General features: G+C 45.9%; 2 protein-coding genes across 13 annotated transcripts in view; both read left to right on the forward strand.

The window, feature by feature from the left end:
• The window catches only part of DEPDC5 (DEP domain containing 5, GATOR1 subcomplex subunit), a 38,882-nt gene extending 37,516 nt beyond the window's left edge, over positions 1 to 1,366 (forward strand). For all 8 annotated transcript variants that reach the window (XM_014253889.2, XM_014253891.2, XM_014253892.2 and 5 more), the window contains one exon: positions 513 to 1,366. In XM_014253889.2, coding sequence (XP_014109364.1) covers positions 513 to 808 — 296 coding nt within the window. In that variant the 3' untranslated portion in view covers positions 809 to 1,366. The remainder of the gene's footprint in view (positions 1 to 512) is intronic.
• An 800-nt stretch (positions 1,367 to 2,166) lies between these two features.
• On the forward strand, positions 2,167 to 13,466 carry ANHX (anomalous homeobox). Of its 5 annotated transcripts, XM_088065258.1 has the most exons (10): positions 2,313 to 2,411; positions 2,760 to 3,033; positions 3,670 to 3,794; positions 4,007 to 4,130; positions 5,034 to 5,211; positions 5,696 to 5,807; positions 6,066 to 6,370; positions 7,082 to 7,229; positions 10,581 to 10,668; positions 12,554 to 13,466. In XM_088065258.1, exons 1-10 carry the CDS (start codon positions 2,362 to 2,364, stop codon positions 12,647 to 12,649), a joined length of 1,500 nt encoding a protein of 499 aa, XP_087921384.1. In that variant the 5' UTR covers positions 2,313 to 2,361; the 3' UTR covers positions 12,650 to 13,466. The 5 variants fall into 5 exon arrangements, with proteins under 5 accessions (XP_087921382.1, XP_087921383.1, XP_087921384.1 ...); XM_088065256.1 differs by lacking the exons at positions 2,313 to 2,411; positions 7,082 to 7,229 and adding an exon at positions 2,167 to 2,212; XM_088065255.1 differs by lacking the exon at positions 7,082 to 7,229 and having other exon boundaries at positions 12,249 to 13,466.
• Positions 13,467 to 14,826: the final 1,360 nt, after the last annotated feature.

Raw genomic sequence — 14,826 nt, forward strand, 5'->3', positions numbered from 1 at the left:
TTTAAAAACTAAGGCAAAGCTTATTCCAAGGTGAATGTAAATGAATGTGTACCCAGAACTAGAAGGAGGGAAAGGTGTTGGGACAAGTCAGTGCTCTGTTCTCATGCTTAAGGTCTGATGTAGATGTATCTCTATCCATATAGATAGTGTGGGAGATAGATCACGCATTTTGGGTCCACTTGCTGGGATGTGAAAACAATGACAGGAAGGTTTGGAAAACTATAGGAGAGAAATGGAAATTGATGGGAAGTTTGCAAGATGCATCAGAGCCTATATCTTTGCTTCATTCTGTGCTTGTAAGAGAAAGGCAGGCAAAGTGCACTCCCTCCTGGTGTTGTAACTGCAGGAAGAAGCAGCACCGAGAGCAGAGGGGGAAAAGTGTATCCACTTTCTCTTGCTACAAGGCAATTAAATGAAACTCAGGCCAGGATTGTTTCAAAATTTAAGGGGTCAGCTACTAGTAGTAGGGACTTAGGTCTGCCTCAGACTGAAGTGCTGTCTGTTCCCTGCAGGGACAGTGTTTTTGCAGCTGCCATATTCCAAGAGGAAGTTTTCCAGCGGGCAGCAGCGGCGCCGGCGCAACTCCACCAGCTCCACCAACCAGAACATGTTCTGTGAGGAGCGCATTGGCTACAACTGGGCCTACAACACCATGCTGACCAAAACCTGGCGCTCCAGTGCCACTGGTGACGAGAAGTTCGCAGACCGGCTGCTGAAAGATTTCACAGACTTCTGCTGGAACAAAGACAGCCGGCTTGTTATGTTCTGGACTGATTGTCTGGACAAGATGCATGCTAGTGCTCCGTGAATAGGGTTGTATCTCTTCGGGAGACAGCTAGAAGCTTTACCTTGTGGCAAGGAAGTAGATGTGAAGAGTCTCTCTGTTGGATCCATATTGAGGCTCCAAGAGGACCTGAGAAATATTGCTGTTGATATTCAACAGAATTTGATTAAGTGCTTGGAAAAAAAAGAATTTAAGCTCTTGGCTTGCCAGTATCTGTCACCTGACCTCAGCTTGGTTTCAGGTAGCTACAGTCCTTGGTTAAAACTTCAGTTAGAGCAGAGGTAAAGGAGGGGAGGCTGCAAATGGTTTTCAAGGGCAGTCGGATTCAGCACAGTGTGATGGTATCAGCTTCTCGTCCCTGGAAATGATCAGTGCCCTTGGCATCTAATGTGCCTGGCAGCAGCCTGCCCCTTCCCCTTCCAAGGTGTGAATTGTGTGAATATGTAAGATAAGATGTGAGAGAAATTTTCATACATGTAAATAAGTAAAATGCAGAAAATTAAGTGACCTGATGTTTTGTTGTAACTCCACAGACAGCAGTACAGGATTGGTGATTAAAAGAAAACAATTGCCAAAAGGAAATACTGCTTTCTATGTTCAGCTCCAAGTTCAGTGCTGGCGCTTTGTCTTGCAATGGTGCAGAATTTTCTGTCTCCATGTCGGGATCACAGCAAGAGCAAGAAGCCAATTACTGTGTTACTGTCTTGCAAGGCCAGCGCCGAAGCCTAGGGAGAAATCCAGGGCCACTGAACACAAGTTGCTGCTAAGGCTTGTGGGCAGGTTTCTAGAATGTGTCTGCGTGCAAGAGAAAGCTGTCTGCTCTCAAGTATGTATCCTTTGTCTTTGCAGGGCCTGGGCAGGAGCCGGTTATTTCAGCTCGGGGTTCGGCTGGGTCACAGCCGGCTCCCCGCCGTGCCGTGCCCTGGGGGCTGTCGGCTCCTGCTGCGAGACGCTCGCTCATTGTTACGTTGTCCTCGAGAAACCGGGCTCGGGGAGGACTGGTACCTTCTCCGTGGTGTTCAGATCTGATTCCAGGCAAATCGTAGCCACTTCAGTGTTTTATCCCCTAAGCTGAGTCAGGATGATTCATCTGATTTTAGACAGCACCCACCTATAGAAGGTGGGTTTGAGCTGTGTGTCTCTTCATTCAGTCGCTCTAAGTGTGTCAAATTATCAGGGCTTGTCTGATCCCCATTAGCGACTTAAAAATACTCTTTACTACGGGAGGAACTTGCTGCCATCTATTCTGTCCCATTCTACATCAGTTCTGCGGGCGGGCATTGGCTGCGCTCGGTGGAAGCTGTAGCGAGGTGGGGGTGGAGTGCAGGGGCGGCCCCGCCTGGGCGGCTCCGGGAGCCGCACCTGCCCCCGCAGTGCCCCCGCAGTGCCCTCGGAGCCGGCAGCGCTTGGACACTGAGCGGTCCTACGGTGAGGACAGGGATGGGGAGAGGGAGCGGGGAGGAGCAGGAGCCTCGCCTCGCTGCGGGAGGAGGGGGACGGGGCTGCCGCGTGTTCCTGCTCCTGCACTTCGAGCTCTTTCACAGCTTTTGCCCGGCGTCGCTGGATCCGGCCCAAGGATGGACTGTCCTGGTGGGGAATGGCCCCGGCAAGAGTTTTACATTTTACGGTAACTGCCCGGGCCTGTCACATGCCAGTTTGGAGAAAATTCACAAAATTATTTTCACCTGAATGTCTCTAGACTTAACGTTATTTGTAGTTTTAACCTGTAAGGAGTGGATGTAAACTCTAGAGTTAGTCTCTGAGTTTTGGGGAAAGCTTAATATGTCTTTCTGAGCTAAGTTTTGTCAACTGCAAACCTGGTGTGTCTTTAGCTTTTCAGGGCTGCTTTAGGCCTAGTTTTATTTTAAGCAGCACGGTGAATTTCTTTCCTTTAAAAAAACCCAAAAGCATACCATAGAAGCTAAAAATAGGAGATAAAGAGTTTTATCTAACCACAACTTTGTGCATTGCATAGAAAAAGCTTCCAGCAGGACATGATGATGAAGCAGTTCATGGCCATGTTAAAGAAGAATGAAAATAATCACCCCCCATCCACCAAGCTGTTGAATCTAGCAGAACAGCTTTGCCAGGAGCTCCAGAGCTCATCTCCTAATCTGGAGAAGCTGGTTGGAGCTGTGATGGGATGCAAAAGCAAGACATACTTTCTCACTAACATCCACGTTGTGCGGGCTTGTGTGTCCGTTCATATCCATAAAGGGGAACATGATGCAGCCTGCAAACTCCTGAAGGTAGGGATGTGCTCTTCAGTTCTTCATGGAAACAAAAAGCCATGGAAACAAAAAGCCATGTTAGAGAAACAGTAGATAGAGCTGTCAGTGCAGAAGTATCTTAACTGCAGCACATGGAGCACTTCCAGCTTGCCCAAGGCAGTGGAAGGTGATAGGTGTGCATTGTGACCTGAAACACAGGACAAAGCCTTTGCTGCAGGCACTTCGAGTTAGTCAGCCAAGGGGAAAAAGCTAACTGGGTGATTATGGGGTTGGTTGTAGCAGGATTTTTGTTCTGCTGTGGTTCTTGGAGTTTTTCACAATCCAAGGGCTCAGGACATAAAAGTGTGGGGAAGCCCAAGATTAGACCTTGGCAGGGTGGGAATACTTGAGGAAGGCTGGATGGTGCCACTCGAAGTGAGGAATTTTAGGCTTCTAGATCTGGTAATGCTGACCTTTTCACCAGGGGAAAAGAAGGAATTAGGCAAGTCCCTGTGTACATGAGAGAAGGTACAGCGAGCCATGTGCTTAGATAATGCTACTAGCTCTGTCCAACCGGTAGGAATCCCTGAGTAAATTTCTGTTGAGGGTTTTCTCCTTTATACAGGGTCTGAGTGACTCTCTGGAAAGGTTTGCTTATGCACAGTTTTGTTTTAGTGTTGCAAGGCAGAAGAGAAGAAAGAGCTGGTGCAACTTTGGCATGAGATTCACTACCAGAGGTTTATGGAGGAACACAAGACACATTTTCTGACACCACTGCAGAAATTCCGCTGCAGGAAGAGGTACTGCATCGTGGGGAATCCAAGATTTTTTTCTCTGTAGTTTTCAGATGCAGGGGCTACAGATGCAGAGGCTGGTTTCACACCTCAAGATGCTGCTTCTTGGAGCTTGGTTTTTCTTGGTATTTTGACCACTTTTGTAATGTGAGGAAATTCCCACGAATGTGAATTATTCCTTTTGGGTCCTTTTTAACCCCATCTTCTCCTGTGTACAGGAATCCTCCACCTACTTCCCTTTGTCCTGAAGGTTTGAAGACTCGAAACTATTCACAAGAAGTACGCCAGCACCTGCACAGGTTTGCTGCAGAGGTGACAGCATATCCAAACAAGAAACAGCGGGTAGGGATATGCTAGGGATACTTCCTATCAAGTCTCTTTGTCACAGAAAAGCAGGACACTGTGATCAGGAGTCAATTTCCGGTTTAATTTCTGAATCCTTGTTTTTTTGTTGAAATGAGCCTTGTTGAAGGCTCATTGGGGCTGGAATTCCTCATATTTGATCTTTCCCTGAAAGTTTATTCAAAAAATCATCAGGTTCATGCTAAGTTATTTCTCTTGCTGTGGATAAAAAGTTGAGGGACAATAAATTCCTCACTGGGTTTTTAACAATTCAAATTTTGTAGTGATTGAGCATAGGTAGCCAAACAGCCATCACTCAGCAGAGCTCTATTACAGTGATAGATAGTTCTGAGTTGACTGAGTAACAGCCTGTGTAAAATTGCACTTTGTTCACCAGAGCATATTTTGTGCTGACTTTTCAAATGCTGGTAATTTGCTGTGATAACACAATAGGCTGTGTTGGTGTATGCATGGATCTACCTTCTTTGGATATGGACAGATTTGTAATGGAAGGGATGTGTGAATTAAATTAATAAGCACTGTTGGTCACTACCTTGCCAGGTGAGGGCTTCAGACTTCAGTGTCTGCCTGTGTGAAGCTGTCATTCTGTGGGAGGAGCATGCTTTGGTGAGGGTGTTATCTGGTGAGCAGCATAGGATAGCAGTGGAGAGGAAGCCTTAGCAAACAAATTGTCTGGGAGTACAGGGTGCAATTTGTGTTTTCTTTCAACTGAGTTTATAAAATCTCCTCAATCAGACCTATTGGAGACCTACTGAGTAAATGTCTCTGGCTTTGGAAGGTCTTTTGCTGGACTGCTTTTGGAACTGAAGGGAAATGCCTGATTATTTGGAAGTGATTTTTTTCTTTTCCCCCCTTGATTTCCCCCTGTGCCTGGGTTTGCAGGACAGATTGGCTCAGGACATGAACCTGCAGCCAACTCAGGTCTATAACTGGTTTGCAAATTATCGACGTCGAAAATCCCGCCTCCTTCATGTGAAAGTGTCCAACAATTCATGTCCTGAGAAGGCTTCAGCTCACAAAGAGCCACAGGATAAAGGATCCAACACTCCACAAACTGCAGGTTTGTCTCTTCTTAATGGGTTCAGGATGTGATCCAGAGAATTGAATATCAATTTTAAATTCCCTCAGGAAGTGGGGAAGGATATTGCTTCTCCAGAACAGCATTATGTGCTGATGGGTGGATTGAAGTGGATGCTGGAGAACTCTGCTTCAGTGGAGTGTCTCACTGTTGGGCTCCATGCTGTTGCTTCAGAGGAGCAGACACTGCTACAGCCTGTGCAACAACAGGTGAAAGGAGATGCCTGGCTTTAAAGAGGCACCAAATGAAATAGATGGGAAGCAGCAGGTTTTAGCTCTCAGATTCTGGAATCAGGGCAGTGTACTCCAGAAAAACCCAGTATTTCCATGTCCTTCAACAGACACTTAACCAAACTTCAGTCACAAGGAACATAAGGGTCTTGCTGCATTTGGCAGATTGGGCTTGTTTTGTTGCCTTTTGGAGTAATCATTAGTGGTGTTACACCTGCCTGGCCTGCACCTTACAGATGGATCTCCTGTGGGCATCAGCCCTGAGCAAATGGATATAACCCTCATGCCCTGTGAGCCAGGACAGGAGCAGCCTCCTGAAGGAATGTGTTTAAAGATGCTGGAATCCAGGTGATGTATGGCATCTTTACAGTGAAAGTTCATAAATGAAGCAACATTTAAATATATTCACAGAACTGACTTCCTTGTCGGTTCCATGGGGACATCACTTAGGAGCCTGGCCACCTTTGATGGAAATGTTCCATGTCAAGTCAGACAATTTATCTCCCAGCTGTGGAGGGCAGGATTCAGAGGTTTAGCTGGTGGGGGGGGGTGTCTCCTTTTGGCAAAGCAATATGTCTGGCTGATTCATTTTTTCCATCATTGCAGCTGTATGCAGAGCCCTGAGCTGTTGTATGAAGCTGGAACAAGCATGGTTTTGTGCACCACTGACAGCGCTGAACAACCTGTACCTTTTGGCACTGAGGCTGTGATGGAACCACAAACCTGCTCTGGCTCTCCTGTGCTGCTGCCTGGAGAAGCAGTGGGCAGGGCTGCTGCCAGCTTCTGTCAGGAGAGCTTTGTCCTGTGCTCTTATGAGCCCCTTCCCATTGTGAATTATTGTCTGCCCATGTGGTGGGCCCCTTGCAGCACCGGAGGAGTCTTTGGCTCTGTGTGGACCCCAGTTGTAGAAGGTTAGTAAAACTGCACTCAGATTGTTAAGACTTTAAGACCTTAAGACTTTCCAAGCTTCTCTTCCCATTCTTGAAAACACTCTTGCTCACTTAAGTGTCCTGATGAAGGACAGCAAGGCTTGTTTTGAGCTTTGGAGTTCTACTTCTCACTGGTAATTCAGTGAGAAAATCTCTTGATTTAAGGTGTTGAAACAGACTTTCTTACCTATTCTTTTGCCTAAACTGTAACCACTTCCATAAGATAGTGATGGATTCCTTTTAGTATTTCCATTGAGAGAGTTCCTCCAGTTGTTGTCTGCTCACCTTGTCCTTTTGCAAGCTCCTGGGTTTTTAATGCCTGTCATCATTAAGATATTGCCTGAGAAAAGTCGGGGAACTTCTTAACTGTGACATGATGCTTGTCTTCAAGCATGTGTTCTCACTTTCCTCCCTCTTGCTGTTTTTTCTCTCTTCCTCTTTTGTCTTCTTCCTGTCCAGTCGTGTTCAGCATTCCCACCATCTCTTTTCTTTTCCCTGTTCTTCAGAATAGGCTTGATAGAATGCATAAGGGATGTCCACTTGCTTTTGCTGTATGTAGAGCAGGAAGGGCTGTAACTGCCATTCCCCCAGGCCCTGGTGTGTGTGGAGCAAGGACAGAAGGAATAGCTGGGTCAGAGGTGGGGCTGTGTTATCTGTATCTGTACGTGTGTTTAATACGAGCATTTATTTCAGCAGGTATCAGAGCTCCCTTGAGCACAGTCCCTCAAGGTGGCTGTGTTGAAGCCAGTTCAGAAAGAATCATTCAGCAGTCAGATTTACAGGATGAAAGCTTAATCCTTAGAGGAGGACAGCTAGGGACCCTGGAATCTATTCCCCACAGGTAAAGGGAGGGAAAGCACAGGGCTGCCTAAAGCCAGGAATAAAAATGATGCTGTGAGTCCAGCCATGTCTTGATACCCTGTTGAAGAGAGTTGCAGAAATGGTGACACACCTCATTCCCAGGAACTGCTTCTCCTTGTGTCCATTCTTCTTTGCCAGTATTTATATCTGTGCATGGGTACCACAAAGGAGATTTGGAATCAGCCTAATCGAAAAAGATATGACCCCCTGTTTTTAGGCAGGTTCAGTTTCTGGACTATTTGCTTGGTTTTGGCAGAAAAGCATAACCTGTACTGATCCCCAGTGAGGGCTGGTTCTGTGGGCTTGTTTGGTAAGGCCTGTACTTAATCCTAAAATAGTTTCTGTAGCTTCACAACCTCATGACAAGATTATTCCATAGTGCAAGCTTTCCAAATTGGAAGATGGAAAGACAGGCACTGTTCTCTCTTTCTGTTTTCCACCTATAACAAAGGCTTCAGATTTCAGATTTTCTCTGGGAATTGAGAGAAATCCAGAGAATGCAAAACAACAAAAATTCATGCCATTTTCCATATGTTATACAACTTCCATAATGTTACATAAAAATGAACACAATAAACATAGACATTATGGGCTTGCTTTAATTTACTGATCTGCAAGACAGAGCAGGAGCAGAAGCCCCATTTTGTGACCCTTCTGCTTGACACAGCATTTGTGCCAGCATGACACTGTCAGTATGTCAAAAAGGCAGGTAGAAGAAGCTTTATTCCCATTTTGAAAATGAGGAAGAAGAGGCACAGAAGGCTTTGTGGCTTGTTAAAGAACAAGTAAATGAAGTGATTCACTGGAGATAAAGATTGGTGAGACTTTGGCCCCAGTTCCCTGCTGAAAACATTTCTGCCTTTTACCCATTTCCTACTTGGCCTGGTGCCTTGTTCACATTCATGTCAGACTCCTTGCTCTGAATTGCTGGGGAGAACCCAGGCACTGTAAACCTGTTTTAGGTTTGCAATGTTTTAAAACCTATGTTTTAGGATTCAGAGTTTTAAAGAGTGGCTAAAGATCATGAAAGATCAGCAAGCCTTGCTGGCAATATTTTGGCTGGATTTAAAATTGCATGTTCTGACTCTGGAGTGAGCTCAGGTTTATTTTTAAAATATGTTCTGCCAGTAGAAGAAATCTATGGTGAATGTCTCCTTGTTGGGTATGTCAGTGTACCAGGCATCCACACACCCTTTATCATGTTCCTGTGAGGGGCAGGACTTGCTGCTTTGTTGGCACCTTTTGGTGAGGACATAGTTATTTGAACCCTATTTGTAAATCCTCTTTAGTGGCCTGGCCCAGCACCCCCCAAAACCTTGACCTCCTCAAAATTCCATGAATGCTATGGAACATCAGTCTTTTTCAGAAGTGAGTGATACTTAGGCTGCAATTTCAGCAATTTCATTCTGCAGTTTCTCTCTAGGGAGCCAGGAGAGCTCGCGTGGGTAGTCTTGGGCAAGATCACTGCTCAGTCAGTGAGGATCATCTGTGTTAGAAGGCAGAGCCCTCCAACAGAGGCAGGGATTAGAGAAGAGTATTGTTAAAAGAGTCCTCTTGAGCAGTTGTGGTGCAATGAGCATCACTCCTCTGGGAACTCATGGGGGCAACAGATCAAACTGTAAGGCAAATGGGTGTTGCTGTCCTGGAAGCAACACCCATTTGATTATTATCCTGGTTTTAGACATAAGAGTAACACAAAGAGAAAGAAATTATTTAGCCAAGATCACCTATCTGGAATGGACTCAGTGTTATGCTCTTCTTGCTTCCTGAGCACTGGGATAGAGCTACAAGTCAGCCAAAGGACCCTTAATCTGGTTGTCTCATTTTTAAAGATGCTCACCTGGAAAGGACATGGCCTCAAAGCTTATCAGAACAATTCCTGTTGATTTCTTTCATGGGCTTTTTACAGCCACTCCTACACACTTGGGCTGTGTCCAAGACTCTTCTGCTCTACAGGGCTGTGAGGTGGGAGTGTGAGAGGGAACCAGGCTGGAAGCTGACTGTCTCCATCTGCTTCTGCTGCCTGAGAGGAGGGTTTGATCCAGATAGCAGACTGGAAGTCCCTGTGGGACACCAAGCAGATGCTCCCCTTTACAGATAGTGATGGTGTATCCTCTTCACTCTGCAACTTGGGACAGGTGGAACATAGCCCAGCTAATGGTTCTTTTGCAGAGTGGAAATCTCATGCCTTCCATTTCAGAAAGAAAAGCACACTGAGCTCTATGGAGCAAGGCATTCTGTATTTATGAGCCAGCATATTGATTAAGAAAATGTCAGTGCCGAGATGTTCATGGCAGCTTACAGCTTCTGCCTGCATTTCTGGGATTCCAGCTCAGAGTGCTGGGATTCCTCCTAATGTTAGGTCCCCCTCTGGACAACCCAGCATCCTGACACCAGCATGCAGCAGGTCCCAAACCCACCAACAGAGGCTACTTTTTGGCATGTTGCATAACTGAAATGCAGAACTCGTTGCTAAGGGCGCTGTGCATGTCGGTGTAAGTGGGCTGTGAAAAAGCATGAGACAAATTCTTGAGAGGGTGGGAGAGGGAATTGAGCCCATTTGTCATTAGGAAATGTGACTCTGAATGCAGTCTCCAGCAGAGAAGCCCCAAGGCTGGTTGCTGGAACCTGGGGAGCATTCCAAGGAAGGGCGACTTGGCACTTATCCTGTTGGTTCTTTTTTCCTGAACTCTGCTAGTGAGCACCTCTTGTCTGGGCCTCTATGGACACTCACACCTTGGGCAATGCCTGCTGGTGGTACAGGGAGTGTTGTTGCATTAGAGAGACTGTTGAGCTGTGATGATGGGGGAGAACATCCCACTGTCTGCTACTTGACCCAGTGCCCACAGACTGATCTGTTTTGAGAGGCTGGCAGAGCCTCCAGGGGAGTGTGGATGGGGAAGTCGCATCCCCAGATTTCACTGGTGGCCTTGGAAAGCTGTAGCAGAAGTGTAGCCAATGTTGTGTCTATGTCTAAAGCCACATATTTTGACTCTTAAGGTCTCTGCTTTTAAAACATGTTCCAGGAGCGAGACATTTTGGTAGACACCTCTTTGTTTATGGAGAGTGTTTTGGGGCAGAAAGAAAGTTGCATATTGAGATGTGATTCCCTATATGTTGCTCCTGGTCAGGGCAGTCTACCCACTGCAGAATGTGCATTTTCAGACCTTAAGAATTTTGAGAAATGGGGCAGGCAGGTGTATAGACAACAGAATGCTGTCAAATGAATGGTCTTGCCAACAGCCCCTCTTGTCTTGCTGCAAAACATTACAGTAAGTGGCAAATAGAGCATAAATACAAATGCACCTGGATATAATATTTTTTTTTCCAGTTCCTCTCAGACTGTGTTTGGCAAGCCTCAAAGCCCACATGTTTCTGCAGCCTATGTGGAAGAAAGCCAAGCCCTGGGACAAAGCCAGGTAAGAACACACCTAAAGTTCAGAGAAAGGAGCTCCTGTACTCATGATCCCCTGCAGGTCTCTCAGAGAAGATGTGAATTCTCGTATCATATTCAGTATCAAACATGTTTGATCTAAGCATAGCTTCTAAATTATAGTTCAGAGCAAGCTAGGCATTCCCTGGGTACTGTCCAACAGATAGTGGAAGGAAAGGTGGTTTTATTATTTATTTTTTTTTCCCTACTTGAATTGCTTATCAGACCCTAATTTTACTAAATGTGTCATTGAAATGGTGGCCAAAAGATCCTGTGCAGATCCAAAGTGTAATTTAAATTTTCAGTAATGGAGTGCTCACCTATAGAACAATCACACAAAGATGGCTGCTTGAGGTCCTCCCCTCTAAAGTGTTTTGTACAGCTTGATTCTGTTCCCTCAGACCTCTTAAAATGTTTAGTGTAATTTTCATTTGCAAGTCTGTTTTATGGTTGAGGAAAAGGGATTTTGCACTGTTCTGGGATGGCTGATAGCAGTATACAGAGCAGTGTGAGTATTGGCTGAGATAAAGAAGGTAGTTCCATGCTGTGGATGCAGTCTGTGTGCCTTCTGATGGGGACTTCAAGGCAGTAGAGAATACAAGTTAGGAATCTTGTGCTTTCAAGGGAATGGGAGCACGGCTCTGAATTGTTACCTAAAAACAGGACTCAAGAAAACCTTGTCTAAGCTGTACATTGGTGTATTTTTTGGCTTCATGTGTGTTGGTTGAAGAGTCAGTCAGTGTCCATTGCTGTTTCCCTTGCAGTGTGAGCTGCTGGGGAAAACCTTTTCAAAAGAGATTACAAAAAGCAGCACCCATATCTGCTGGCCTCATTATGAGAAGTGGCTGCAGCTCTGAGGGCAGTAACAGAACCTCTTTTGAGCCTCTGAAAGCATCAATATAAAGATCTGTATCTTGGAAAGTGGCCTTTTTACCAGCCATAATGTAAGCCAGACGAGAAGGAAAGCTTTGGGCATTAATAATGAATGAGCCTTTTCTAAGATTCCCAGAGCAGGTTGTCTCTAGCTAGTCTTCATCTTGCTGTTCTGCATTCTTGCACTGATTTTGCAGTGGTGAAGAAACATGACACTCAGTACACTATGGGCTGGGGAGCAAGAATACTGAATGATGCTTGTAGATGTCAAACGGGACATCTTCAAATCTTTGTAATAATTACTCAGTTCAGGAATTCAGAAAAGCAATTTTGCATATTTTAGTGTGTGCCTTAGGAAAAGGAAGAGTTTGAATGGGTAAATGATTTTACAGCATTTCTACAGACTTCCTGGGCACTTTGCTTCTTGCTGAATCAACTTACTCTCGGCTTGTGGCAAGAATATGCAGATATTTGGTTCCTATGTCTGAATCACAGAGGTGCAGATGAGAACTTTGTTTTGTGCACACAACTCAATTTGCTTTTTGTTGATCATGCATCCTGTTAGAACCAAAATGAGAATAAAATGAAAGCAATTTATTAATTTTGGGGATATTTCTTTCTCTCCCTGAGCAGAACTCCCTTGCTCAGGACATAATTTCCTTAATTTTTAATTCCTGTCTTACCCTCTGTTAGTTGCTGGCTTTTATAGGAGCCAAAGCCTAGGGCAGAGGGAAGGGAATGGCTCTGCTCTGAATTCCTGGGAGATGGATTGTGCATGGATTGTGCTCATCACTTCCACACACCCACTGATGGATTACTCCACCTGAACTTGGAGGGGAGGAAGGCCTTTGTCACTTCATGCACACAGCCCTGACCAGTGACATTTCCTCCCATCACACACTTTGTGCTGCTGTCTGCCCAAAGGAGCTCTTCCACCACAAGCAACTGTGTTAAAAACCATATCTAGTGAGGCTTTGCTACCTTCCTGTGTCTTTCAGGTCCTGGAGGATCCAGCTGTTGACTCACTAGAACTGTTCCAGGCAGCATGCCTGCTCTATGAAATTTCTAGCAGTAAAAACCGTGAACCGATGTGACCTGCCTGCAGATACAATCCATGTGTCTGTGCTTCCCTGGGAAACACCTCATTCCTTCCTTTTTTTTTTAAAGGAAGAGGAGTTTAACAAGGAGATTGGATAGTGTGAGGGAGAAGGATGGAGGTGTTTCCAATGGTTACAAAAGTTGGTTTGGTTACAGTTTTATTAAGAATTTTGCAAAGGATAGAAGAAAGCAAAGGTGCACTGTGGACTGTAGGTTTTTGCTGGAGTGGTCTGAAGCTGCACTGTAGATGTTAAAATTATCAAGGCACTGGTTCTGATCTGATCATGGCACTGGTAGATCTGACCATGGCACTGGCCAGATCCGAGTCCTTGGTTGCATCGTGAAGGTAAATGAAGCTCCTGTGCTCAAAGGAGTAAAATTTGGTTATATTGCCTTGCAGTGGATATTGGGACAACCTTTTCTCAGGCTTGGAAAATAATGTCTCATGGTAAAATATTTCTTTTCCTTGCCTTCCTGTTGTACTGCAGGGTGTAACTTCTGGAGTGTTCCATACTCTGTAGTGCCACAGGTGACACAAACGAGCACAGCAGAATTTTCAGTGCTAGGGCATGCCATTGTTTTGCTGTTTAATACAATAAGTAGCAAGACAGGCCCTTCATGCAGCTTTAAAACTAATCCTGCAAGTTAGGGTGGGTTTTTGGGTTTTTTCCTGAAGTGTTACTGTTTTTAAAAAATTCTGTATATTGCAAAATGGGTCCCCTTTGCCAAATCTCCAGCCTGGAGATACAGGGAGAAGATGCCTCCTTTACCTTTTGTTACGAAGTTCTCGAATAAAGATTTTCACTTACTGTTTCTCCAGGGTTCATTTTTTTCAAGGTAAGGGTGAGAAGTGATAATTTTCACATGGTAATTATGTATTAAAAACGCAGGACCAGCTGCCCTGGGAACACTTGTGTGTGCTGAGAGCCTGAAGCCTCCACTATTTTGGCGGATCTCAGTAAGAAATGCCCCTTTCTTGTTTGTGTTGGGAACAGCGGTGCTTGGCGGGGTAACACACGTTATCGTTTATTGCCGTCAAGAGCGGGGCCGTCAGTGAATCCGGGCATTCGCACAGGGAGCAAAGATGCCGGGCTCGTAGGACCCGCACGACCACCCGTGAGGTGAGGGACGAGCCCGCCCTGCCCTCACAGCCGCGGCCACCGCCCGCCCGCTCTCCTCCGCTCGGGGCTGTTCCCGCCGCCCGCCGCCGCCGCCTCCCCATTGGTCCGCGGCCGCCAGCAACAGCGCCAGATATATCCTGCCGCGCCCTGATTGGCTGCCGCCTCCCGCCGAGCCATAGCAACAGCGGGGCGCGAGGGCCGGAGGGGGGCTGAGGCTGAGGGAGCGGCGGGACCCTGAGGGGCGGTGGATACACGGGGGCCGCCGCCACGGCCACGCCCCGTGAAAATCCATTCACGCCCGGTGAAAACCCGTTCTCCGGGCGCTGTCACCATCGTTTCTGCGGCCCGCGGTGGAAAGGAGACGGGACACGGTCAGGAGCCAGCCAGCGACCCGGCTCCATGCAGAGGCAGCAGCCCCATAGCAAAATTCCCACTGGATCTTGCTGGGCTGCTGTCTGAGATCCCAAATAAGGTACTTTAGTTTTCATCCCTGCTGATATGACATGTCACTACAATGACTGTGATTTAGCCAGCCCAGTGGTACATGATACATGTGGATGAAAGCCAGGGAGGTTACACTTCCCTGCTGTTGAAGATGTATTGGAGCAAAGAGGGATGACGCCTCTCTTACAATGAGATGTATTTTCAGTTCCTTTCAAATACTTCGTTCTGTTTCCTGTCAGAGGAGATAAGATTAGATTAACATTGCCTGTATAGAAATTTTAGATAACTGTCATTCTATATAGCTTCTTTGCTAAGAAGGCAACCCATGCTAGGGAATGCAGGTATTTTGGCTTGGCATAAAAGTGACATTTGTTCTACCACTTTAACAACACCAGTGTCTGAAGACCTTGTAAGTTTTTAAAATAGTTCAAGAACAGTTGTTTTGAGTTTTTAGTTAAAAAGAAGAGGCTCAATTCAGCAAAATTCCTCAGGAGTGCTAGAACAACAAGTTTCTTTTCCAAAATTAAATTTGCAAAAGGATTTTCAGCTAAAGCAGAATTAAAGCCTTTTCTCTTATACTTAATGAATTTAATTTCTGAATTTGGTAC

This window comes from Pseudopodoces humilis, chromosome 20 (genome assembly GCF_049639895.1).
Source record: "Pseudopodoces humilis isolate 2021_Gansu_Grassland_sample_001 chromosome 20, ASM4963989v1, whole genome shotgun sequence".
Taxonomy (NCBI): Eukaryota; Metazoa; Chordata; class Aves; order Passeriformes; family Paridae; genus Pseudopodoces; species Pseudopodoces humilis.